The sequence below is a fragment of the Protopterus annectens genome, chromosome 11.part0, assembly GCF_019279795.1.
Source record: "Protopterus annectens isolate FY-2018-M chromosome 11.part0, PAN1.0, whole genome shotgun sequence".
NCBI classification, from domain to species: domain Eukaryota; kingdom Metazoa; phylum Chordata; order Ceratodontiformes; family Protopteridae; genus Protopterus; species Protopterus annectens.
This window is the reverse complement of record NC_056745.1, coordinates 553,225,049-553,251,324: the sequence shown is the minus strand read 5'-3', so window position 1 is coordinate 553,251,324 and position 26,276 is coordinate 553,225,049. Positions and strand designations below refer to the sequence as shown.

The window sequence follows — 26,276 nt, the reverse complement described above, 5'->3', positions numbered from 1 at the left end:
GCCTCCGAGGTCCAAACAGGATTCGTCGCAGCTGGAGCCAGCGTCCGGTTCGGCTGTCGTCAGTGAGGCGCTTTTGCAGCCCCTGTCGTCCGCCACTTCTGAACCGATGGCCGATACGGACTCCCATGGGGAGCCATCAAGGCCTATTGTTTTATCTGCTGCAGGACCTTCGGACGTCGCTCCCTTAGATGGGTCCGGAACCGCTGTGCAGGTACCGGCTTCTGAGGGGGTATTCAGGCCTACTCACATCACCATTTCAAAGACAAAGGCAAAGTCCAAGACTCCAGTTAAACCTAAAGTTTCTGCTCCAGCTTCTTCTGAAGCTACTCCCAAGACCACAGAAGCAATTGCTAAGGATGGCTGAGGATTTGCTTACAATGATTAGGGGTTCTCACCCCCCTCCAGAGAAAAGGCCTCGACAGGATGTTCCTTTGGATTCCTCTGACCAGGCTTCTGTATCTTCTGTTTCTTCCTCTGATCAGGATTATTCCTTTCCTCCTTATGAGGATTCGGATGCAGAGGATTCCCTGCCCTCTGCTTCTCCGCCTGAGGATTTCTCTTTTGGGGAGACCTTACATGAGATGAGGGAACATTTTCATTGGGAAGGTCAGGATTATTGTGCTTCCAAGAAGAGGCTTAGGGAATTCCTTCTTCTTCCTCAACACAGCTATTCCTCCTGTTCTTGATATTGTGGATGATGCCTTTTCTGAGGCTAATTTGAATCCTGATTCCATGCCCCCTGCTCCTTCTAAGCCTGATAGATTTTACAGGGTCTCTGATTCTCATTTATTCTTATTCAAGAACCCTTCTGCGGATCCTGAAACTATTTCTCAGGGTTCTAAGGCTGCTAAGGTTGTTTCTTCCAAAAATCCTATTCCCTCCGAGAAGGATTCTCGTGCCTTAGACAGGTGGGGTAAAAAGGTATATACTTCTGCTACCCTTGCTATTAGGGCTTTAAATTGCCAGTTTCATATGTTTAAGTATCAGCAATTTCTTTTGTCTGTTTTGAAGCAAAAGCTTGCTACCTCTCCGGCATGTGCAGAGGATAAGGAATTGCAGGATGTATTGCATGCAACTGAACAAGTGAACAAGCATAGTTTGCATTGTGGTTTTGATGCTTTGGAAGCTTCTTGCAGGGCCCGCAGCCTCTGGTACTGTTATTAGGAGACATGCCTGGCTTCGAGAACAAAGTTTGCCGGAACAGGTTAAGGCTAAACTTTTAGATGCCCCTGTTCAGCATGATGTTTTATTTGGATCCAAGGCTGAAGAGGTTATTAAAAAGATGGAAGAAAAGGCAAAATCTATGCAGACTGTGAAAGATTTCTTAAAAGTTCAGCCTCCTAGATTTTCCAGGAATTGGCCCTCCAAAAATTGGTCCTTTCCCACGTCTGACAGGCCTCAAAGGGGAAGATATAGACGCTCCAGAGGTCGTGGTCAAGCTCAGGCCTCTTACAGATCCAGACAATGGACTGCTTCTTCACCTAGAAGGGGAGAAGACAGATCCCAATCTCAAAGGAAGCAGACTCAATGACTCTCTCGGTTGGGCTTCAGGGCCCCCTTACCTGGATGCCCCTCTTGGAGGAAAGCTTTCTCTTTTTTACAGAAATTGGGCTCATTACCCAGGACAAATGGGTATTGGACGTGATTTTAAGAGGCTACAAGTTCCATTTTCATACTCTGCCAAGGGTTATCGGTTGGCCAGATCTGCCAAAACATCAATGGGCAGAGGCCTTAAATCAAGTGGATGCTCTACTGGCCATGAGAGCCATAGAGCCTGTTCCTCTCTCAGAAAAGGGAAAAGGCTTTTACTATTTCTGGTTCCAAGAAAACAAAACTCATGGAGACCTATTCTGGACCTTTCGGTGTTAAACACTTTTTTGGAAATTCCAAAATTCAAAATGCTTACTCTACAACAACTGCTTCCAGTACTCTCCCAGGACGCTTGGATGGTGACATTGGACGTAAAGGAGGCCTACTTACACATTCCCATCAGGCAGGAACGCAGGAAATTCCTCAGATTCAAAGCAGACTCGAGGCACTTTCAATTCTCTGTACTGCCCTTTGGTTTATCTACTGCGCCCAGGGTTTTTACCAAGTGGCTAGCCCCAGTAGTGGCTTATTGCAGACTTCAGGGGATTCAGATTTACCCCTATTTGGACGACTGCCTTATCCAGGCAGACAGCAAGGACCTTTTACTTCAACATCTGGATTTTGTTCAACGTCTCTTCCTCCTCCTGGGATTTTCAGTGAACATAAAAAAGTCCCAATTGATTCCTTCTCAACAAATGATATTTTTGGGAGCCCTCCTAAATACAACCTTACAAAGGGCTTTCCTTACGCCAGAAAAACAAATACAGCTGGCTTCAATTTTCAAAACCTTGGCAACCTTAACTCAGCTCACTGCAAGGAAATTCCTGCAGGCACTGGGCTATATGGCTTCATGCGTTCTGTTAATTCCAAATGCAAGGCTTCATATGAGAAAGCTTCAGTGGTACCTGAAAAGTGTATGGTCTCAGCATTACCAAGATCTGGACACTTTGATTCCTCTGATCCCCTGCCTCCAGAAGGAGTTCCTTTGGTGGTCCAGGGTGTGCGCTTTAAACGAAGGGAAGCCTTTTCGTCTACCTCAACCTTCTCAAATCATAACCACGGACGCCTCGGATTATGCTTGGGGAGCACATTTTCTAAACAATTGCCAGCAGGGGACCTGGACAAAGAATCACCTTCACTGGCACATCAATCTGAAGGAAATGTTGGCAGTTCAAAATGCTCTTCTAGCCTTCAAGAACCTTTTGCAACCAGGGCCTCTTCTAATTCGTACAGACAACACCACAGTCATGTGGTACATAAACAAGCAGGGGGGCTCTCATTCATACCCCCTTTGCAGACTAGCTATGGCTTTATGGGACATAGCTCTAAGTCTGAATCTGCATCTTCAGGCTCAATTCATTCCAGGAAAGCAGAATCTCTTAGCAGACAGCCTAAGCAGAAACATTTTGGATCCTCACGAATGGATGCTAGACACCAACTTATTCAACAGGATAACTGCAGTTTGGGGGTGTCCCCAGATAGATCTGTTTGCATCCCATCTCAACCATCAGCTGCCTCTCTTTTGCACCAGGTCCTTCCACAAAACAGCTTGGAAAGTGGATGCCCTATCATTCAGTTGGAGGAACCTTTCGGGATATGCCTTCCCTCCTCTTCCCCGGATATTACTGAAGATAAAACAAGACAAGCCCAAGTTCATCATCTTGATTGCTCCAAATTGGCCTCGACAGTTTTGGTATCCAACCTTACAACATCTCTGCTTGGAACCTCCTTGGATCCTTCCTCTGTACCCTTCACTTCTGTCCCAGCATCAGGGTCAGATGCTACACCCTCATCTCAAGACCCTTTGCCTGGCAGCTTGGCTCTTCAAGGAACTTTGATTTCTTCTAAGCTCCCCAAACAAGTTTTGGATGTTCTTTTAGAAGCCAGACGGCCTAGCACTAGGAAATCCTATGCCTCTAAATGGAAAAGGTTTTGTATTTGGATGCAGGACCGTGGCTCTAACCCTTTTGTGCCTGATCTCTCATCTATTTTGCTTTACCTTTCAGACCTTTTGTCTAAAGGCCTTTCCTTTTCTTCCATTAAGATTCATGCTTCTGCTATATCTGCTCATTTTAATACTGACCCTCCTGTTTTTTCTCATCCATTGGTGAGACAATTCTTGAGAGGAGCTAAGAATTTGAGGCCTCCTAGGACCCCTCCTGTCCCTGCCTGGGATCTTAACTATGTTTTGGAAAAACTCACTTTGCCTCCTTTTGAGCCTGCTGCGGCTTCTGATATTAAATTTTTATCCTGGAAGACGGTTCTTTTGTTAGCATCGACTTCTGCCAGAAGGGTTTCAGAGTTGCAAGCTGTTATGGCTGTGGAGCCATACCTAATTTTCCATCTTGACAGAGTATCCTTGAGGACCAATCCTACTTTCATGCCTAAGGTGATTTCGAAAGTTGCTTTAAATCAGACTATTCACCTTCCTACCATCTTTCCTAATCCTCAAAATAAAGGGGAAAGGATTTTGCATTCATTGGACGTACACAGACAGTTACGTTTTTACTTGGACAAGACTAAAGAATTCAGAAAATCTAACCAATTGTTTGTTTCTTTTGCCTCCAGTTCTCTTGGAAAGGCTATTTCCAAACAAACTATTTCCAAATGGATTGCCTATGGAATAAGATTTTGTTACACTCATCATGGGAAACAGTTTCCAGGTACTGTGAGAAGTCATTCTACTAGAGCTGCTGCCACTTCTACTGCTTTTCTCAGAGGAGTCCCTACCAAGGATATCTTGGAAGCTGCCACTTGGAGTTCTGTGCATACCTTTTCCAAGCACTACAATCTCCCTTTGTACTCTAAGACCAGGGCAGGTTTTGCCTCTGCTGTTTTGCAGGGCCTTCTTGCTGCCCCTTCTTCTATCTAAGCCTCCTCCCTTTCTTCACTGCTTTGGGATTCCACCCTACAGTTATGACTGCAACAGTGAAACACGAAGAACATAGTACAGTTGTGTACACCTACCATAAATGTAGATGTTCGAGTGTCTTCACTGTTGCAGTCGGTGTTTCCCTCCCTCCTATCCCCTCTATTTTCACTTTATGGAGTGTTTGTGTTTCCTTGTGGGACTCATTTTTTGTTTATTGGGGATTTCTGACATCTGGGGCAAGAAAGGCTGGAGAAGATGGCGTCGGCTGAGGGCTATGTACCAGAGCGTACTGACGTCGGGGTACTAGCTTGTGCAGCCGACGCCGGACCCAGACTTTGTGATTCTGGCCGACCTCAGGCTGCCTGCCGGCAGGATCACCCTACAGTTATGACTGCAACAGTGAAGACACTCTAACATCTACATTTATGGTAGGTGTACACAACTGTACTTTTGAGCATAGGTGGTAAAAAGCTCCCGAAACAAAACCAATATTCTTTGTTTGGCCTTCACAGATGGTCCTGAAGCCCTATGCTAAATTTGTTGGCAGCTTTTGTCATTGTAATTCCTCTTCTTTTCTTGGAAGTCTCACTATTGAGTGTTTATCAGGAAGTATACATGCATGTTAATGCAACTGTAAAGTTGTCAACACCAGATGATGACAAATGAGGGTGCGGCCTGACCCCTTCTTCCACTGTGATCCCAAATTTAAGTACACTTTAGAGATCATTAGGAGTATAAGGGATGGATCCACTGATCCAGAATTCTGTCTTAGCTGAATTTGCTGCTGGCATTCAAACCCTCATGTTAGCAGTTTGGGTGGCTGTAGCCACTTTTTGAGACAATCCTGATGTGTTTTTTATTCCAAAAATACTAGACAAGGCCCTCTGGCCTCTTAAGGATTGGACTTCTTTGTTGGTGACTCTGATGCCTGGCTCAGTTGTGGCAGTTGCCCTTAAAATTTCTCCTCCATCCCAGATTCTAGTTGTCCATACCTCTTGAGTAGTCTGGGGCTGTGGATCGGTTTAGGGAATGTTTACATGCCTTCCACTTTTTTAAGGTCATAAAGCTGTCACATGAAATACAGCAGGAGCAGTAGCCAGATGAACACTTGAAACAAATGCTACAGCTGGGGTTGACAGTTGAGTCTCATCTTGAATCTGATCATGAGATTTGCTTGTATTACTGCTTTGGGTTCTGTCAGCCCTGCAGGTGCTGGAATAGCTATATGCTTGGCTGCACTTAAACTTCACCAAAGATACCAAGGTGATCTCCTTACATTTCCTGTGATGAATGAATACTTTTTGGATGGCGTGGTGTACTTACATGGGTGATATTGACTGGCTCCTTGATGCTCCCTCCTTGAGCAGGCTACAGCTGCCTAGGAGTCCCTGTTGTTGATTGTGGTTTCTGTGCCTGTTAAGAGTGTAGTGGAGTCCTTATTAGTTTACTTCAGGCATAACCAGAAGCACCACAGTCCATTGCCAGTGATTTTATGGTAGCTTCCGGAATGTTCACCTACCCAGAGATGCAAGTGTAATCCGCAACAGAGAAGTCACATTGCTCCTTTTGGGGAGGCACAGCAGTCTAACCCCTCCCCCCAAGGCCTTGCCGTGCTGGAGACAGGTGGGAGCTTAATGACCCTCCATGTGCCTTGTAGAGGGCCACCATAGGGGACAGGAGGATAAGTATAGTAATGGGAATACATGTTCCCAGTCCCAATCACCGCTGTTGTCCAGTGCCCCAGCCTGTCAAAAGCCCACAGAAAGAAAAGTGGTATTGAACATTAAAGAAAAAAAATGCCACATAGTAGATACTACCGGACTAGAAAAGGTTAGGTTACTACTGCAGGATGCCTTCCATTTCACTGCTGCAGTATTCACTACGTTAGGGATCCCCTGCCAAGGGTGGCTCTGCATCTGGCCAGTATACCAAAACCTTTAGGATACTTTAAGGTATGCCATACGCCACATATGTACTCCTCACATATAACATAGGGCATAAAGGTGATGTCCGGACATACCATCCTCAGGACTTCTTTGCTGCTAGTCCGAACACCATCCCTTGATAGTCAGTTTGAACAAATGTTCCGATACTGGTTCACCAAGCTGTTGCAGATGAGTGCCTCGTTGGGGTTATCCTTGACTTTTTTTTTTCTTTTATTGTTGCTTGTGGGGTTTCGTGTCATCCAAGAAGGGTAAATGCCAGTGTGGGAGACAGATTCCCCATAAAGACTGGCAATGAACAGTATCTGTTTTGCCTTGGCACCTCGCATGACTGTACGTTCTGTCATGCCTTTGTACCTAAAACTGTTCATAGTAGACTTGTCTTTGGCACTTTATCTTGAAAACCAGTGTCTTAAGCTTCTTGCGAAGGACACAGTGGAGAGAACTTCTTGCTTTGAGGGACAGCCTTCAGTGAAGAAGACAAGAAGTGTAGGCCGGAATCTTCTGCTTTTCAGCCCCTTCCAGGCATCCCTCCCGAGATGAGTGAATGCTCTGAGGTTCACCTGGCTTTATCATTGGATTCCTCTGCTGTGACCGGGTTGGAGGCTGGTGGGGATCCGACTTGGAAATTGTAAGTCAGATCAGCTGTTTGTGGCCTTTGCAAAACATAGGACAGAGAGCATGTGAACAAACAGTCTAAATGGCCTGCACATTTTGTCTGCTGCTGTTACTCTTCCTTTTGGTCAGCCATTGCTAGAGGAAAAAACCTGTTCAGTTCTTGTTACGTCAGCCCCCACAACATTACTAAAAGGGATTAGTACTCAAATTCACTTTTGGAAATAGCTACCTGGTCTTCAGTCCACACTAACTTAAAATTTTATAACTTAGACACTGCAGTCAGGTTCAAGGCAGGGTTTGTCCACTCTACTGCAAGCTCTGCTTTTTTTTTTTTTTTTATTATTATTATTAGAGAGTACAGCCAGAGCCAGACACTTGCTGTGTGAGTCACCCCAGTATTCATGACTGCAACGGTGAAATAGTATGATGAACGTAATCCAATTCTATTACCATAATTGTAGATGTTCAAGTAGATTCCCTGTATCAGTCCATGTTCCTTCCCACTGTCTCTTACGCTTCTTGGCATCTCCTGGGGTTGTGATGAGTACACAATACCTTATTCCTTCTCCATTTCTTTCATCTCCATACCATGCTCCATTTCTTGTATGAATTTGCATAAAATCCAGAGATGGTGATTGGGGCATTGTGGGTGGCTGTTCTTGACAAGAAGATAAGTACCTGTAAAGGGGAAAGAAATGTTTAAGTGCCCAGGGTTGGCTTCTTGTTCAGTAAGGGCATGAAAAAATCTGACTGCATTGGCTAATGCCCATCTTATACCACTGTCCTGAAATAGTAGTGGGAGCAAATCTGCTGAGACCACTGGGGAATGGTACAGTTCAGGAAGTTGGACTGTCCAATATGCAGAGGCAGTTGACTTTCCTATTTGGATTAAACTATGGAAATTGGATCAGCTGTTTGTCCCCTTTGCAAAGGTAAGATAGTCTCTGTTCACAGGCTGCCCTGCTTGGGATTCATCCTAATCAACGACACAGCAGCACTGTTTGTTGATAATTGGTGTAGAAGATGAGGCTTTTACCATTTTAGCTGATGTTTAGGAGGGCTGTCATTGAAAACTACCCATCCTCCATCCCCCTTTGGTAGGTGGGTACTGTCTCTGGCACCAACCTGTGCAAATGGACTTCTCTAGAAGGTGAGTAAGTATATGCCTTGTCTGTGTATTATTTGCTGTAGTATGCATTCATATTGTCATAATTATTTATAGGAAGATGCTGTCTTGTGACGAGGGGCAAACCGTTGGGCTTGGAAGAAGCACATATTTGTATAACCTGATCTATTTGATGTTGAGTGCATCAGAATAGGTGGAAAAGCTGAACTTAACCAACGATTCAAGAAGCTTCCTATATAACAGATAATGTAAAAGCATATTTGTTTACTACCTGTCCATTTTACTGAATGATGAACAGTTATCCCGACGAAAAAAAAGTAAATGAGAACATGAGAAATAGCAAGTTTTCTATTATTGGACAAGAATTTTTTTCCAGCTTTTTCTGATTGTTGCGGCTGCCAGAGGTCTACTGTTATGGTGGGTATTGCCTAAATGTACTGCTTTCCTTGGTCCATTTGTACTTCCACACAGGCTTGAAACAGTAGTACAAGTAGTGTACAGTGGCTGCAAAAGATTCAGAAAGTATATAACTAGTAGTACTAATCTATGAACCTATGAACCTAAGTAAATAACACTAAGCGAGGAACTATAGTCTGTCTGAAGGACATTTGTGGCTGAAGTGGGCTAACCCTGAAATTGATCCCATTCCTGAATGGGATGCATGGTGCTTTGCCCCAACATTAAACAAAAAATGGAGCTGGAATTCCATTTGACTCTTACCAGCTGAGTGCATTTCATACTATTCACATCCATAATACAGACGTATATATGGATGTATGAATAATGTTAAAATGTCTGCCACACAAAAACTGGATGCCAAAATATCAAACTGAAAATTTCTGCCAACACTTGTAGACAATTGTAATGTAATTTTTACAGCTAAGCTAAACCAGTCTGCCATTAATAGAATCCACTGCACATTAAGCACGTTTGCAAGGGCCAGGCCCCTTCTATGTTGGGGTGGTGGCTTTGCTTCGTCACTGCATTGAGAAAAATAATTTCTTTGAGCAGCCGTCCAGAGTATCAGGCAATACATTTCTGGTAGTTGATGCTTAACACTACCTCGGCTTTAAACAGCATTCATTACACAAGTGTGTTTATGTAGGGAAACAAGCACCTTCCCACACCACCCTTACTTATGGGTATTAATTCCATGATTGTTCATCATTGATGAGGGGAGCAAATCCCCAAACCACTGTACATTTAATAAGGGCATTCATTAATTAACTCCGTTCCCTGTTCAAATCATAGCTAGCTATAGGCCTCCCACTCCACCTATTGGACCTCTTCGAATCTGTCTAAATTCAACCCTTTGCCCTGATCATGGGTGACTTCCAACTATCCAACCATTGATTGGAAGAAGTACTCATGCCAAAACACAAATGCCCAGGGATTCCTTGAATTCTTCAATGCAAATACCTTGGACCAGTTGGTTGACACCCTCACAAGAGGTGAAAATATCTTGGACTTGTGATTAACCAACATGAGTAACCACTGCAGCATCCCTAGTGTGTCATCATCCCTGGTAAGATCCGGCCACAAAGCAGTCACTTTCAAAGTCACCATCTCCCCCATCCCCCCCAGCAAAGGTCAAACTTCTCCAAAGCTGGTAGCAACCTCTTGAGGGAAGGTATAAACTGCTTCACAGCCCCTTCCCCCTTCCCCTCCATAGGAACTGGCACATATGTCCAAACCTATACCAAAGTATTATATGAGCATTTATATAGCTGCATGGAATCGGGAATACCAGACAGGACGAAATCCTCCTCCTCAAGGAAGAGTAAACCTGTCTGGTGGGCATCTACAATAAATAAACTCTATATACTAAAAGGAAAAAAAATGCTGTCCAGGACCAAGGAGGAGCAGATGCCTAATTGGAAGCAGTCTGTCCTCAGCCTGAACAAGCAAATAAGAGCACTACTAAAATCCTGCAAAGAAAACTTAGAGTCCAAACTGGCTAGATCTACTAAAGACAATCATAAAATCATCTTCACATATGTCTGCAGTCTCAAGGGAAGCACCTAGAATTACTTGGAACTGGTGGTCAAGGACACCACATACAAATGCTGTAGATATAGCCAACCTGCTGGCAGACAGGTTTAGTGCAAACTTCACTCGTCTGTCCCCCCAGTCAGTAAAAAACAGGACATCCCCAGTACTTGCCCCCCTATCTCTGGTGCAGGTCATCACTCCCCACTAAACGGCAAAAAATACAGCCTCCATGGGACCTGGTTACATCCCAGGCTGCATCCTACATGAACTCAGGCAGGAACTTGCAGCACCATTAGGCACCCTATTCAACCAAAATCCTGAGTGCTGGCTTCGTCATCGTCCCAGCCAAGTGGTGGACAGCTACTGTCATCCCTTTACACAAAGGTGGAGCGTCCACTGATCCAGGAAATTATAGACCCATCACCCTAACTAGCCTCATCTGCAAGGCGATGCAGCAGATTATTGTGGACTTCATTAACAAGGATATTGGCAACCTCCAGACACTTGATCCCTCAAGTTTGGTTTTGTCAGGGGGAGGTGATGCATGAGTCAGGTTAAATTTGGTTGACTTCTTTGAGACAGTCGCCAAGGCCATAGACGAGGTGAGGACTGTGCACACCCACCTACCTTGACCTAGCCAAAGCCTTCGATACTATTCCCCACTCGGGTGTAATAGATAAACTCTCTCAACTAGGCATCAATCCATATGTTACCAGATGGGTAGCAAACTGGCTTACTGATGGAACCCACCTAATTAAAATAGGGGAAGTCACCTGAAGTAGACCCATATAAAGCAGTGTACCCCAGGGGATCGGTCTTGGGGCCTCTGCTGTTTGGGATATACTTCTTGGAGGTGCAGGCCAAATCTACTGGGCTGTGGCTGACCCAAGTTTGCAGATGACTTCAAGCTGGGTGCTGTCATCAGTTCCCCTAGTGATGGGAGCATCCTCAGAGGGTCTCGCTCAAAAAAATGACTGGTGCCAGAAACTTGGCCTCAGACTGCCAAAAAATGCATCATCATCCCTTTTGAGGAGAGTGACGTTCCCCACAAATTATCACATTGATAATAAGGTACTAAGCAAGCAATCAGTCATGAGGGAATTGGGCACCCAGGTTCATAGCAAACTGACTTTTGACCACCATATTGCCTCCATTGTACGGAAAGCTTTCTACGTGTCCCACCTCATTAGTAAGAGTATGTCATCCAGGGACAAGGTGGTCATAACATCCCTGTGTTCTTCCTCTATAAGACCCATTATTGAGTACAATGCCCCTTTTGGCATGTACCTCACAAAGCACTTGCAGCAGCTGGGGAGACCACAGAGGTTCCTCACCCGGAGAATTCAAGTCCTCAAACATCTAACCTACACAGGCTAAAAGCCCTGTCCCTCTACTCAGTCTCCTGCAGACTCTTCAGAGGTGACATTTGTCTGGCATACAAAGCAACCTCAGACCCTGCCCTGATGGGATTGCTGCATATCTGCAAGTCAAGCTCCACTCTAGTAACCCGCATGCACAATCTCAACCTCATCTGTGACATCAGTAGGGCTTGTTGGAAGGATGTCCCAGAGACTCCCCCTTTTGTGTAATAGACTCCCTGTCCACATAAAGCAGAATACCTAATTAAACCTTTTTAAGCGCAACCGGATAACTGCATGAGGACAGTGGCATAGGGTGCGGACTTGTAAGATGGGCTAAATTCTTGGCTAGGCTTGTAAGGGCCTCGGGACCAATAACCTGGTAACTTCCTATGGTCTACAATCTACACTGTATGTGACATGTTATTGCCTTCAGATATTTTAGCCTTTGAATGTTGCTTTTTTGATCGATAGACTTTTAATGTTTTTCACTTGAAATTAGTGATGTGTATGGTTGAGTGTGCGTGCACATTCAAGGGGAGGGAGTGGGGTACAGAGTCTGCTCTCCCTGAAGAAAAAATATATATATTGTTTAAATAGCATATGCATTGTAGAAGTTTGTGTTTTATAGGAATGTATTACCCACTGTACTGTTAGATGTTTAGAGGAGTTTTTCCTTTTGGAAAATGCTGTGTGGTCATGGAATTGGTATATCTTAGTAAGGAAGCTTGAAGAGGTTTACAGTCTGCAAAATTTGTTACCGAGTGACTGGTTTTAGTTTGTAGGTATTTGTGAGGGTAGATATTTTATATTTGATATTTTGGTATTACTTGTTCTGTTCAGTAGTTATTTCAACACTAATACGCTCTATATGCACACGTGTGTTCATGTGCATGGTCTGCATTTTAAAAGTCTGGTTACTTACACTGAGAGCCTTCATTTAATTTGGGTATACAATTTACTTGTATGCTAGCAAATTGTGGATGTTTGTGTAATACTAACTTTTTCTCACAAACTGGAGAAAGGAACATAGATATCTGGATTTGACTCGATTGGCTTAATTCATATTGTGTTCCTGGCCTGCTAAAGTTATACAAGTGTAATTGTTTTTTTTATTTAAACAGTAACTGTTGTCTTCCAGGGGATCATGACTGCGGTAATAACATGCATGATAAAAAGAGAAGTTTGTCCGTCCAAGATGCATTTGAGTATTTAGTAAGTACTTGTGACTTTAATTTTTTAGTACATTTGTGTGCACATGCAATGGCATTTTATTTTAGATGTTACTAAGCTTTTAATAATTCATGGAGATTTGTAAAACTATGCCAGCATAATGTACATTACATATTATGTGTACCTCAAGTTAGACTTTTACGTATTTTGAAGTTAAACCATAATGATCTTTTTAAAAGCTGCGATTTATTTTTACATTAGCAGTCAAGAAAATAATTCTGAATTAGAATTATCTTAAGGTTGGAGAGTTGCACCAAATGTGTACTTTTTAAGCCACTTGCAAATTTCTGGAAAAGATGATTTAAATTACTTCAAACCAGATTGTCAAAGCATTTACAATGTATTGTAATTTCATATGTGGAGGTAAACAGATTTATTTTACAGTTTCTTTCCAGGAGTTAATGTTTAGTATTTTTTGTGCAGCAGGCTGTCATTGCCAGAGCCATTTCCAATTTTTTCCAGCCTACTTTACTTGTGTCATAGTATTACATTTTTAAAACCTCAAAACCGTTTTTTTTCTCTTTATGTATGAATTCTTGAAAAGAAAGCCATTGTCTGTATTTGTTTTTGTATCCATTTGTTGAATAGATTGCAACTGCATTTATGACTTTTATAGCTTGTATACCAATGCTTCATTCGCATGCAGATAGTATCATAAAGAAAAAAAAGTGAAATTATGGTATTTAAATGTATTGACAACAGTGAAGTACAGCCCTCAAAAGTCTACATAAAGCCTTCACGAGCATATTTAAACATGAAGAGGCAAAACTTAATGAATGAAGCTGGGAACTTAGAAGTAGGCTTACTTTCACTGCAACAATATAGGTGGCTTAGTGTGAAGGGTTAAAAAGTGTAAAAATGAGGATATTGAGTAGATGGATGACAGTGAAAATGTGGTAAACGCAAGGATGTAAAGTTCTGAGTTCCTTTTGAATGTATTGTATTAGCTTAGGAGATAGTGCCATGTTCAGAGTTGACTGTAGCTTAGTACAAAATGCTTTGTACAGGTTTTTTTTAAGCTTGTAGCTTGCTGTATTATTGTTTGAAAAACACAACTTTTATATTTGCTGTGTACTTGCTAACAGTTTCTGCTGCACTATTTACCTCAGATTGCTTTAATTATTGCTGTCTCTATACTAGTATTTTTGCCCTTTTTTTCTGTTTTGTCGCCTCCTTGGCTGAGCCTAAAATTCATCTTGATCAGTGCCGTATCCAGATAAATAAACTAAAATTAATAAAATTTTAAGAGGAATTTTGGTTAAGGTTTTGTAATTATTCAACATTATAAAGACAGTTTTTTCCTAAACTGTGGGTATGATATAATGTACATAAGGACATCATAGATACTGTTTCTGTAGTGCTACAGTAACCTGTTTGTAGTGGCTACCGGTAGAAAGTATCTCTACAGGAAGAATGCAGAGTCCCTGTAATCACAACTATGCAGGTAAAAGCTGCACTCTCTAAAGCCAAAAAAACAGCATCCATGGGACCGGACAACATCCCAGGCTGCGTTTTACACGAACTTCAGAACGAACTGGCTCCCCACTTAAGCACCATGTTCAATAATAGCCTTGCATCAGGTTTTGTGCCCACTGAATGGCGCACAGCAACAGTTATCCCACTCCACAAAGGGGGAGCCACCACTGATCCCGGGAACTATCAACCTATTAGCCTGATGAGCCAGGTCTGCAAGGCCATGGAACGTATCATCATGGAACTCGTAAACCAAGACATTGGTGACCTCCAAACTCTGGATCCCACCCAGTTTGGGTTTGTGAAAGGCAGATCATGCCTCCTGAACCTGATCGACTTCTTTGAGGCAATCAACAAAGCCGTGGATGAGGGTAAGGTGGTTCACACAGCCTATCTTGACCTCGCCAAGGCTTTTGACACCATCCCCCATTCTGGAATTATAGCTAAACTCACTAAACTAGGTATAAATCCCTACGTCATAAGATGGGTTGCCAACTGGCTCACTGACAGAACCCACACTGTAAAAGTTGCAGACTCCAAATCTGACCTCAAGACAGTGACAAGTGGAGTGCCACAGGGTTCTGTCCTGGGACCTCTCCTGTTTTGTATCTACTTCTCTGAAGTACAGACTAACACAGCCTCTGGCTGACTAAGTTTGAAGATGACTGCAAATTAGGAGCCATAGTAAAGTCCCCAAATGATGTGGACATCCCACAGAAGGGCCTCACTGAGACAGATGCCTGGTGTCAGAGGCCATGGCTTCAAGCTCAATGCCAAAAAGTGCAGTGTCATCCCCTTTGGTAAAAACTCTGTACCCATGAACTACCACATAGACAGCAATCTACTTAACACCGAATGCGTGATAAGAGACCTTGGGACCCAGGTGGACAGTAGTCTCTCCTTTGATAGTCACATCGTCACAGTAGTCAGGAAGTCCTACGTGGCACACACCATCATAAAAGGGTTCTCATCCAGGAGAAAAGAGGTTATTGTTCCCCTCTACTTGTCACTCATTAGACCCATTATAGAGTAAAACTCCCCTTTTGGAATGTACCTCACAAGACATCTGCAGCAGCTGGTAAGGCCACAGAATTACCTCACAAAGAGGATTACTGGCCTCAAACAAATGCCCTACACTCACCGCCTCAAAAAACTCCAGCTTTACTCCGTAGCATATTGCCTACTCCGAGGGGATCTCTGCCTAACATATAAAGCTATGTCAAACCCAGAGCTGTTGGACATGCTACACCTACAGAAATCCCAATCCCTCCAAGCTACACGCTCTAGGGACTTAAACCTTGTCACCACAATAAACAGGACATGCTGGAGGGATAGATTCCTGTCCCAGAGACTTCCTATACTCTAGAACAAGCTACCCATCTATGTCAAGCAAAGTTCTTCTTTAGCACTCCAAGAAAAATCTTGATGAGTGGATGGGAAATAGGAAATACACCCCGGGGATCACTTCTGTGTCTCTGCTAGACAGTGGCACAGGAAAATAACTTTCTTGGGTGGTGTAAGCTATGGTGTCTTACTGGCTAGGCTTACGTAGGCCCTTGGGCCGATATCCTAGTACTGACCTATGAACCTATATATACGCGCGCACGCGTGTGTGTGTGTGTGTGTGTGTGTGTGTATATAGCCATGCCTAGAGTTTTCACTGTGTGATACCTTAAACCTCCTGTAATGGAGGCTCATGGTAGTTGTGTAAATGACCTCTTAATGTGTCAAGTGTTTTACCTACATGACTTCTGAATGCCCATGACTTTTTGCTTTAAGATTTTATGGATCCATTCAGGCCAATCAAGCTAAAACCCACCAGCTGTGAACATGTATGCTATGTACTTTGTATTGACCTCATCAGCACAGCATAAGAGGATTGTTTGGTCTGTGGGACCTTTTTACCCTTTGGTTTGTGTTTGTATGTATGTGTGTTTGTGTGTGTGTGTATACACAGAACATATTTATGGCCATAAATTTCAGTGTTTATAAATATGTACACAGCAAAAAAAATGTATACAATAATCCAAAAAAGTATAACAAATGCTAAAAAATAAAACCAGTTCCTTCAAACATACTTTGAGTAGTGGTACTGTTAAGGAAAAGGTTTTTCTTAAGTTGAATAAATCTATGGTTAGCAACAGTAGCAAAGTTAATATTAGGGTTGGCACCCATGAGTAAGAAATTTGCTAATACTAATACTTCCCAAACCCAACCGTACAAAGTATTTTAACAAAAAACCCTTTCCCTAACAGTACTACTACATAAGACGCAGACATGCATACAGACACACACCGCGTAACCACGTGTTCAACACTTAATCTATCCCTTACCAAGCCACTAGTGTAACCATAACCTGCAGATACAAATCCTACCCCTGATGCTGAATCTTTTGGTACATGCACAAATATCTGCATTACTAAACAGCACCACTTGTTCTCAAACAAATGTCCCACAGCATTTGATAAACTACACTTTCCATTAAAAATAAAATTCAGTTAGTCGACATTACCAGATTCGAGTAGCTGTTCGTGTCTTTGTGTGAGTGCGTGTTTATGTAATATGTTGGGTGGGTTTCAAAGAATGAGTAAAGCATCAAAACATTTTAATAGTTAAAAAAATAACAATGAATGTACCTCAGAAAACTCAGTAAGTCCAAAATACTGTGTCAGAGCAGTTCAGTACTGACCTTTTTGTACTGATGTCCTCTGGGAAGACAGGGAAATTGATGTCCTCATTTTGTACTTGCTTGCAGCCTTCACTGCATTGGCTTCAGGTTGAACAAGACCTATCTTTGAGCATTCCAGATCCCCAAGCCACTGGCTAGATGATTGGATGTTAACAGCAGAACTCATCAGAGATTCCATGGATAAATATGCCTGCTTGTTATGCTCCTCAAAATGCTCCCCAGTGAAGATGAACAGAAAGAGATTATGAAACAGCACACAGTTGCTCAAAAATTGGTGTTGCCTGGTATAGATGATGGACGTTAGCTGAACAGCAAGGCTTCTGTCCCCCACTGTTGCATGAGCTTGGAGTCGGTGTGTTTGAATTGTCTGTGTCACACACACACACACACACACACACACTAGTCGTAGTCATTTTTATGTTAATGTCTACCAGCTGATCAGATTCATTGTTTTCAGATAATTACTTGCTGAGATGTACATGGGGCGGCCGTGGTGGTGCAGTGGTTAGCATTGCCACCTCACAGCAAGAGGTTCTCCAGTTCGATTCTCTGCTGGGGGTGCCTTCTGTGCAGAGCCTGCATGTCCTCCCTGTGGTCGTGTGGGTTTCCTCTGGGTGCTCCGGTTTCCTCCCACATCCCTAAGACATGCTGTAGAGCTGTATTGGGGACACTGAATTGGCACTAGGCGTGAGTGTGCTCCTTCAGTGGAAGGTTGGGCGTCGGGCTGGTAACTCAACACCGCAAAACTCTGCTGCCAATCATGAGTGGACAGGCGATCCGCTGTGGCGACCCCTAACTGGGAAAAGCCAAAAGAAGAAGTTCCTGAGATACACATACTTGTAGTAACTGCAGATTTATTTCCTGCCATTGTTTAGGTTGTTCAGATTAGTGTTGCCATTTGGTGACATTTGAGTGTAAACATCAAGGAAAATAACCAGAGGGTAATTAAGTTTGAAAACTCAGTCACTGTTGTAGCCTTGTGGCGTATATGAGCAGCACCTTTAAAATATTGTAGTTTTTGTAATTGATCACTATCTGACCAAGATGCATTGAAAACGTTGAGCCAGAAACATAGATTTTATCTAGTAAGTAGGTAAAGGTGGTGCTGCAGCTGTAATGGAGAGACTTATTTCTGAATGTTTAACAAATTGCTGTGCTTATCACAATGTCCGATTCATTTCTACGTAAAGACTGTACTTTGATTGTGGACTGGGTATGACAAGGCTGGTATGTTCAGCCTCTTAAGTGGCTTTACTGAGATTTCCATTTATTTATGGCTTACCTAAAGTACACAAGTGTTGACATACATCTTTCTTTGAGACCCTTTGTCTCTGGAAATACTTGAGTAACAGAATCTGTATTTTTGAATTTGGAAGCCACTTTGAAGCCGTTGGATATCTGATGCACATGAATTTTTTAATACATTCGTATACTTGGTAATAGGAAGAATGTCATGAACCCCATTTTTTTCATATTTGAAATACGTATTTGTTTACTGTTCCTAATGGATGAGTCTGGTATATTTGTAGTAACAGTTTTAAGTAATGGTAGTTCAGCATTGATGATATTGTTCAGTAGCCTAAGCTTTTTATGGCTTTCATCCTTGCCTTAGAATATGAGCTCTGACCTGTTTTCAAAGCTTTTGGGCACCTTCCATGCACCCAAACTGCCATTGACTCGAGCAGTGCCATATAAGAGGCATTTTGTGTGCCAAAAGTGGCAGAGCTTTCTTGCCACCTAAATGCTATTCATGATTTGGTATTCAGTTTTGAGGTGGTCTTCCTGGCTTGAAAATATAGCAGTTGTCTGTGTTTGAGAATCTTGCTTGTCTTGTCCAGAAGAAGGAGGTTAAGGAGTCTGGTGTCCTGACTGCTGCCTCACTCTCTAAGCGTGGGGGATGACTCTGCTGTGACGAAAATTTGTTCTTTGGACCACTTTTCTTTTGCTCTCTGTCCCTTTGGTGCAGTTGTGTGGGAATCCAATAGGGACAGAGAGTGACACATCCTCTGTATCTGAAAGGTTGTTATCATAGGGCAAGGGAAAACCACTCTTGGGCTCTGGGGAAGGGGAAAGTCCAGGTTTACTGCTTAGCTGGGGTAAGGTGCCTGATTAACGGGAAAGTGCTTCTGTCATATGTTGGTCCTTTTCAAAGGAGTGTCTTAGGAAGAAGATGCAGAAACTTAAAATGCTTCTTTTCCTGTTTCTTTAACTATGAACAGGGAGAATTTGCTGGGATTTGCCAAGGGATTACTTTGCTTCTGATGTGTTAAATCATGGTTCCTCTCTACAATTTAACAGAAAAAAGAAACTGCCCTTACAGTTTGACAGTGGCTTTCCAGTCAGATGAGCAGGGAGAGGAGCATCATTCTTAAGTTAATTTTCCTCAGGCTGAAGATCCTGATTTTGAAGAAAGTGAAAGTATTTATTAAAATGTCTTTCCAGAAGAGTTGTATTTTGAAACTGTTAGTGAAAGATTTGATTTTCTTCATGTTTCACTGTTGCAGTCATTACATTTGGGTTATCTGCTTGCAGGTAGCCTTCAGCCGGCCTGATTATCAAAGTCTTGGGTCCTGCGTCGGTTGCTGTCTCTTCTTCAATGACATCAGGTAGTCAGGGGTATAAAGCATGCAGCCGATGCCATTACACCAGTCTTTCTTGACGTGCAGTGCCAGAAGCAGTTCGCAAGTGCCGGTCGGCCGACTCCTGAAATTTTCGTTTTCGAGTTTCAGAACCAAAGTCTTCAAAAAAGCTAAGTACCCCATTGGGGATCCTTTTTCTTGCTCTAAACCGATGTCAGTAAAAGTTAGCAATGGTATTACTTGTGGAAAGCAAATACCTCAAAGATTTTCATTCTTACTGCATTCCTTGCTTAGGCCCAGACCACAACATCCCTAGCTGTCAGTTTTGTGCCTTATTCAATCCACGAACTATTCGTTGTCTGTTCATTTTTGCGTCACTATTTCGGTACTCTGTTTAATTATCCAGAAATGGCTTAGGTAAGCCATCCGGCTACCGACATTCCGAAAAAAATGTAAAGATAAAGACAGAGACAGGCAGCATAGGTCCAAAGCTGCAGATGACTCCTCCGTTAAGCTAGTCGCCAGTACTCCATGAGGCGCTTTCGCAGCCCCTGATACCCGCTACTTCAGATTCGCAGGCCTCTACTGAGACCCATTCAGAGTCCAGTATGCCATGAGATACTTCGACTATGGAACCTGCGGATGCCTCTACCTTTAATGGGTCCGGAGCTGCTGTGCAGGCACCGGCTTATGAGGGTGTATTCAGGCCTTCTGACTTGCATATCAAACACACCATCTTCTTCTTCAAGCACTAAAACTCTATCCACACCTAGAAAACCGACGTCCAAACTGCATGGTCAGGCCCATATGCCTAAAAAAAAAAATGATAAAAATGGCTGAAGACCTTAATACTCTATTTAGGGGAAGCCAGCCTTCTCCCTCTAAGAGACCTAGAACTGATTTTCCTTCTGATTCTTCTGATCAGGATTCTGAAATCTTCTTATGACCAGGATTTGCCCTTGTGTACCTATGTGGATTCTGATGCAGAGGACTCAATACCCTCTGCTTCCCCTCCAGAAGATTTAATTTTGGTGAAACTTGGCACAATCTTAGGGAGCATTTCCACTGGGAAAGCCAGGATTACTCTGACTCCAAAAAGAGGCTTAGGGAACTCTTACTCCTACCTCAGCATAGGCCTTTAGCTAACCCTCCTGTACTGGATATTGTAGATGCCTTCATGGAATCTAGTCTGGCCCCAGACTCTCTACCTCTGGCTCCCAGGAAACCTGACTGGTATTAGAGTACCCGACTCTCAAGTTTCTTTTTAAAAATTATATGGCGGACCCAGAGACCATTTCACAGGGACCCAAAGGCATTAAGGCTACTACTGCCAAGAACCCTACCCCCTCTGATAGAGATTCCAGGGCCCTGGACAGATGGGGAAAGAAGGTATGCACTTCTGCTACTTTGGCCATTAGAGCCTTAACTGTCAATTTCATATGTTAAAAGTATCAGCAGCATATAACTGGATTACTTGAACAGAAAGTGATGTTGATTTCGGACTGTGCTGAAAGTAAAGAATTACATGATTTAATGCATTCTGCTGAACAAGTTGGTAAACATACTTTGCAATGTGGTTTTGACTCCTTAGAGGCATCTTGCAGGGCTGCTGTCACGGAGTCTGTTCTTAGAAGGCATGCTTGGCTTAAAGAGCAAACTTTGCCAGATCATGTTAAAGCTAACTTACTGGATGCTCCCTTAAACCAAGACCGCCTGTTTGGCACCAAAGCAGAAGTACTACTTAAGATGCAGGAAACGGTTAAATCTATGCAAACTGTTAAATATTTCCTGCAAGTACAGCCTCCCAGATTTAGTAGGCATTAACCTTCTAAGAATTGGTCCTTTCCTGTCTCTTCACGCCTTCTCAGTCCAAACCCAGGAACAGCAGACCACCTAGGCTACAGTCTCAAGGTATTCGCAGGCATAAACAGTGGGGAGCCCCACTTCCAAAGCTGGTAGTAGTAAGACACCCCCCCTATGGTAAACTGCCACAATGACTTAACCTTAAACCTTCCAAGCCCTGCTCAACTGACTGCTCCTTTAGGGGGAAAGATCACCCTGCATGCAAAAAATTGGGAACTCATTGCCCAAGACAAATGGGTTTTAAATGTAGTTTCCCAATAATACAGATTCCACTTTACACCTTACCAACCCCAAACTGTTGGCCAGACCTACCCCCAAATCAGTGGGCAGAGGCTCAACAGCAAGATGTTCATCGTGCATACAGCTGCAGTAATCACATATGGGTTCTCTGCCGTCAGGCGGTCCCTCGGTCGGCCGAATTCCAAAGTCTTGGTCCGTCATCGGTTGTTGTCGCTTTCTTTCCTGACGTCAGTGCGACAGGGGTATAAAAGACACAGCCGACGCCATTTTCTTCAGTCTTTTTTGCCGCGCGGTGCCTGAAGCAGTTCGCAAGTGCCGGTCGGCCAGCTCCTGAATTTACGATTTATTGGAAACCGAAGTCTTCTTTAAAGCTAAGTACCCCGTTGGGGAAATTTTTCTTGCCTCAGACCGATGTCAGAAAAAGTTAACAATTGTATTTCTTGTGGGAAGCAAATACCGCATAAGGATTTCCATTCCCTCTGCATACCTTGTTTAGGCCCAGGCCATGACATCTCGGGCTGTCGCTTTTGCGCTACTTTCAATAAACGAACTATTAAGCGTTGGGCGGAGTTCGCCCAACACTGTTTTGGTACAGCCTTTGATTATAAAATGTCGTCGGAGACTCCGACTACAGTTTTGTCCAAAAAACGCAAGGACAAGGACCAACACGCGAGGTCTGCGGTCTCCACCGACACCACGCCAAAACCGCCTACACGTGGTCCGGTTCTCAGCGAGACGCCTATGCAGTCCCTGACTACTGACGACACTTCTTTGGCGTGTCTTCTGTACCCGAGACCGCAGGTACCTCGGCCCATACCCAGACTACAACCACCGAAGCCACTGTGAGTGTTGAGCCTCCTAATGTGGACAGGTCCACTTCCACCCATGGTGTCTTTAGACCCTCATCTTCCTTTTCCATTAAGGCCTTTACTAAGTCCAAATCAGCCATGCATCCCAAGAGGCCTGTTGCACAGGGCCCATCTCCAGGCCCCATGCCTAAAAAGCAGATGCTAAAAATGGCTGAGGATTTAATTACTCTTATCAGGGGTTCCCAACCCCCTCCAGACAAGAGACCCAGAGTGGAGGAAGATTCTCCCTCTTCTGACCAGGGCTCCATTATTTCAGAACTTCCTGATGAAGAGGAACACTCGTACTCCCCTTATGAAGATTCTGATGCAGAGCAGTCCATTCCTTCTGTATCTCCCCCAGAGGATTTTTCTTTTGGGGAAACCTTGCACACCTTGAGGGAACACTTCCATTGGGAAGGCCAAGACTTTTCTGATTCCAAGAAAAGACTTGGGGAATTTCTTTTGTTACCTCAGCACAGACCTCTGGCGATACCTCCTGTCTTGGACATACTTGATGATGTTTATTCGGAGGCTTGCCTTAATCCGGATTCCCTGCCTCCTGCCCCAGTCAAGCCTGATAGGTACCACAGAGTTCCTAACTCTCACCAATTTCTTTACAAAAGCCATAATGCTGACCCTGAAACCATTTCTCAAGGCCCCAAGGGAATGAAGGCCTCTACTGCTAAGAATCCACTACCTTCCGAAAGAGAGTCTAGATCCTTAGAAAGGTGGGGAAAAAAGGGTATATACCTCGGCCACCCTAGCCATGAGGGCCTTAAATTGTCAGTTCCATATGCTTAAATATCAGCAGTTTCTGTTATCACAATTAAGGAATAAAATGTCACAACCTGAACAACCAGATTTGAAGGAGTTGCAGGATATGATGCATAGTGCAGAACAAGTGGGTAAGCACACCTTACAATGTGGCTATGATGCTCTAGAGGCCTCAAGTAGAGCTGCTGTTACAGGATCAGTAACTCGTAGGCATGCCTGGCTTAGGGAACAAACCTTGCCTGATCATGTTAAAGCTAAACTACTAGATGCTCCTTTACAAAAGGATGTATTATTTGGTACTAATGCTGAGGAGATACTACGGAAAATGGAAGAAAAAGCTAAATCTATGCAAACTGTCAAGGCTTTTCTACAGGTTCAACCACCACGTTTTAGCAGAAATTGGCCTTCTAAAAACTGGTCCTTTCCAGCCACGGACAAGCCCCAAAGAGGTAGATACAGACGCACAAGGGGCAGAGGACAATCTCAAGGATCATATAGAGGCAGACAATGGCAAACTCCACCACCAAGAGGTGGCGAAGACAGTGCACAACAGTACAGGAAACAAACCCAATGACTTCCCCCTTTTCATGCCAAGCAAGTCTCAGCTGGCAGCACCCTTGGGAGGAAAACTGGCATTATTTACAAGAAATTGGCATATAATCACAACAGACAAATGGATCCTGGACATTATAAACAGAGGCTACAGATTTAATTTTCACAGTCTTCCAAAAATGAGAGGCATGCCGAACCTGCCACACAATCAAAGGGCAGAGGCTCAAATACAAATTTCAGAGCTCATGGACATGAAAGCTATTCAAGAGGTACCTACTCACGAGCAAGGTCAAGGTTTTTATTCCAGACTATTCCTGGTACCAAGGAAAGGAACCGACTGGAGGCCCATTTTGGACTTATCCATCCTAAACACATTTCTACTCGTACCAAAATTCAAGATGCTCACCTTACAGCAGCTTCTTCCCATGCTGGGCAAGGAGTTTTGGCTGGTAACATTGGACCTCAAGGAGGCATACCTGCATGTCCCAATCAGACAAAGCTGCAGAAGATACCTCAGATTTCTTGCAGGTTCAATCCACTATCAATTCTCTGCATTGCCCTTTGGCTTATCTACTGCGCCCAGAGTATTCACGAAATGCCTGGCATCAGTAATTGCCTTCTGCAGACTTTAAGGGATACAAATTTACCCTTATTTGGACGATTGCCTGATCCAAGCGGACAGCAAGCACATACGTCTGGAACATCTGGCTTATGTAACACTGTTATTGAATTCTCTGGGATACACAGTCAACAAAGAGAAATCCAGGCTAACACCATCTCAGAAAATGAAGAAAATATCCAGGAGTAGCCACCAAACCACGATGCAGAAGCCAAAAAGATATTTTATTGAAGACAAAAATTCAAATCAGGTAAAATGTGAAGCGCTTTTCGTTTGATCCATGTCAAACTTCTTCAGACAAACAGCAGCAGTGATGTCATTTCCTTATATAATTTCAAATTATCAGCTGATGAAAAATCTGTTTGTCATTTCCTTTTCACATGTAGGTTATTAGTAAATGCCCTCTACTGGTTAGTTACCTAACTAACTAGATGTTTTTACAAAATTCATTAAAAAGAGCACAAACATTCATTTAACAACATTTTTTTGTATCTTCTATAAAATATATATATATAAAATATTAAAAGTGTAAATTTTAAAGAACATGAATAAAAAAATACACACTACCCATTATATAAAACATTGCAAACTTGTAAAGCATAATTCTAAATATTAATGTGTTCATGTATTTAACCCCTGTGCAACGCTTTAAGTTTCAATACTGGAGTAATAGATGTTCTCTCATTAAGACCTGGCCATGCATCAGACTGTGTTAATATTTGCCGTCTTAATTCTTTCAACTCTAATAATACTGGCCAAGCAGATCTATCACTGATGGTAACATGATCTATAATGGCAAAACCGAAAGAATGAGAAGGAAATTCTTTTATATGCTTGGCTAAAGCATTATTTTTAATGCTTTTTCGGATGGTATAATCATCCTCATACAACCTACAAGTAAACACCCTCTCGGTTTTGCCTATATAATATGCTGTGCATTGGTTGCACTGGGCGAGATACGCAATCGCTTTGCTTTTACAATTATATGTATATCTAATTCTATATGTGATGTCCCTAATTTTAAAAATAGAACCTGTATTAATTTTGACACCATTTACAGGCACCACATTTCACCATACCTCTATTAATTTTTTTACGATCATGACAACCATATTTCAATATCTCTTTAAAAGATTTCCCTTCCCTTCCCTTGATTACACCAAGAATTCCGGTTTTCTTCGGAATACCAAAGATACATAAAAGCAGCCTGGATCCTCCAATGAGACCTCTTATTGATGGACGTCAGTCCATTACGTCAGCTAGTGCGCAATTTGTTGATTATGAACTTAAGAAAATCATTCAGAAATTTGTACATATTTGTAAAGACTCATGGTCTTTTTTAGAAAAAGTAAATGAAGTAGAATACTGCACTAGTGACATTTTGGTCACAGTTGACGTAAATGATTTGTACACAGTTATCCCCCAAGATATTGGTCTTGAATGGGTAAGTGAAATTTTACTTTAACAAAAAATTGACAATACATCAATCAATTTAATCATAGAACTACTTGAACTCGTTTTGAGTCATAATTTCTTTACCCATGATGGCCAATATTATCTTCAAAAAAGTGGCATGTGGGGGTGCTTATGCCAACATTGTGATGATTTTTTGGGAGAAGACATATGTTTTTTCCAGTATATACAACAAGTTCATCAGATTTTACCAGAGGTTCCAAGATGACATTTGTATCTTTTGGAAAGGTAGTTTAGAGTCTTTGAATGAATTCTTGGCGTACATTAATAGTGCTACTACATTTTTAAAATTCACTTATGAAGTAACATTTGATTTTTTGAATTATTTGGATGTCCATCTGGTCAAAAACGAGTTTGACAAATGTTACATGGCGACTATTTATAGGAAAAAAACTTACAGTAACTCTTTTCTGCATTATACAAGATGTCCTTCA

The 26,276-nt window shown here is 42.8% G+C and overlaps 1 protein-coding gene across 1 annotated transcript in view; it reads left to right on the top strand.

The window, feature by feature from the left end:
• The window catches only part of LEMD3 (LEM domain containing 3), a 1,135,447-nt gene that overhangs the window by 155,021 nt on the left and 954,150 nt on the right, over nt 1-26,276 (top strand). Inside the window, exon 4 of the mRNA XM_044088062.1 lies at nt 12,641-12,714. Within this exon, the coding sequence (XP_043943997.1) occupies nt 12,641-12,714 (74 nt within the window). The remainder of the gene's footprint in view (nt 1-12,640; nt 12,715-26,276) is intronic.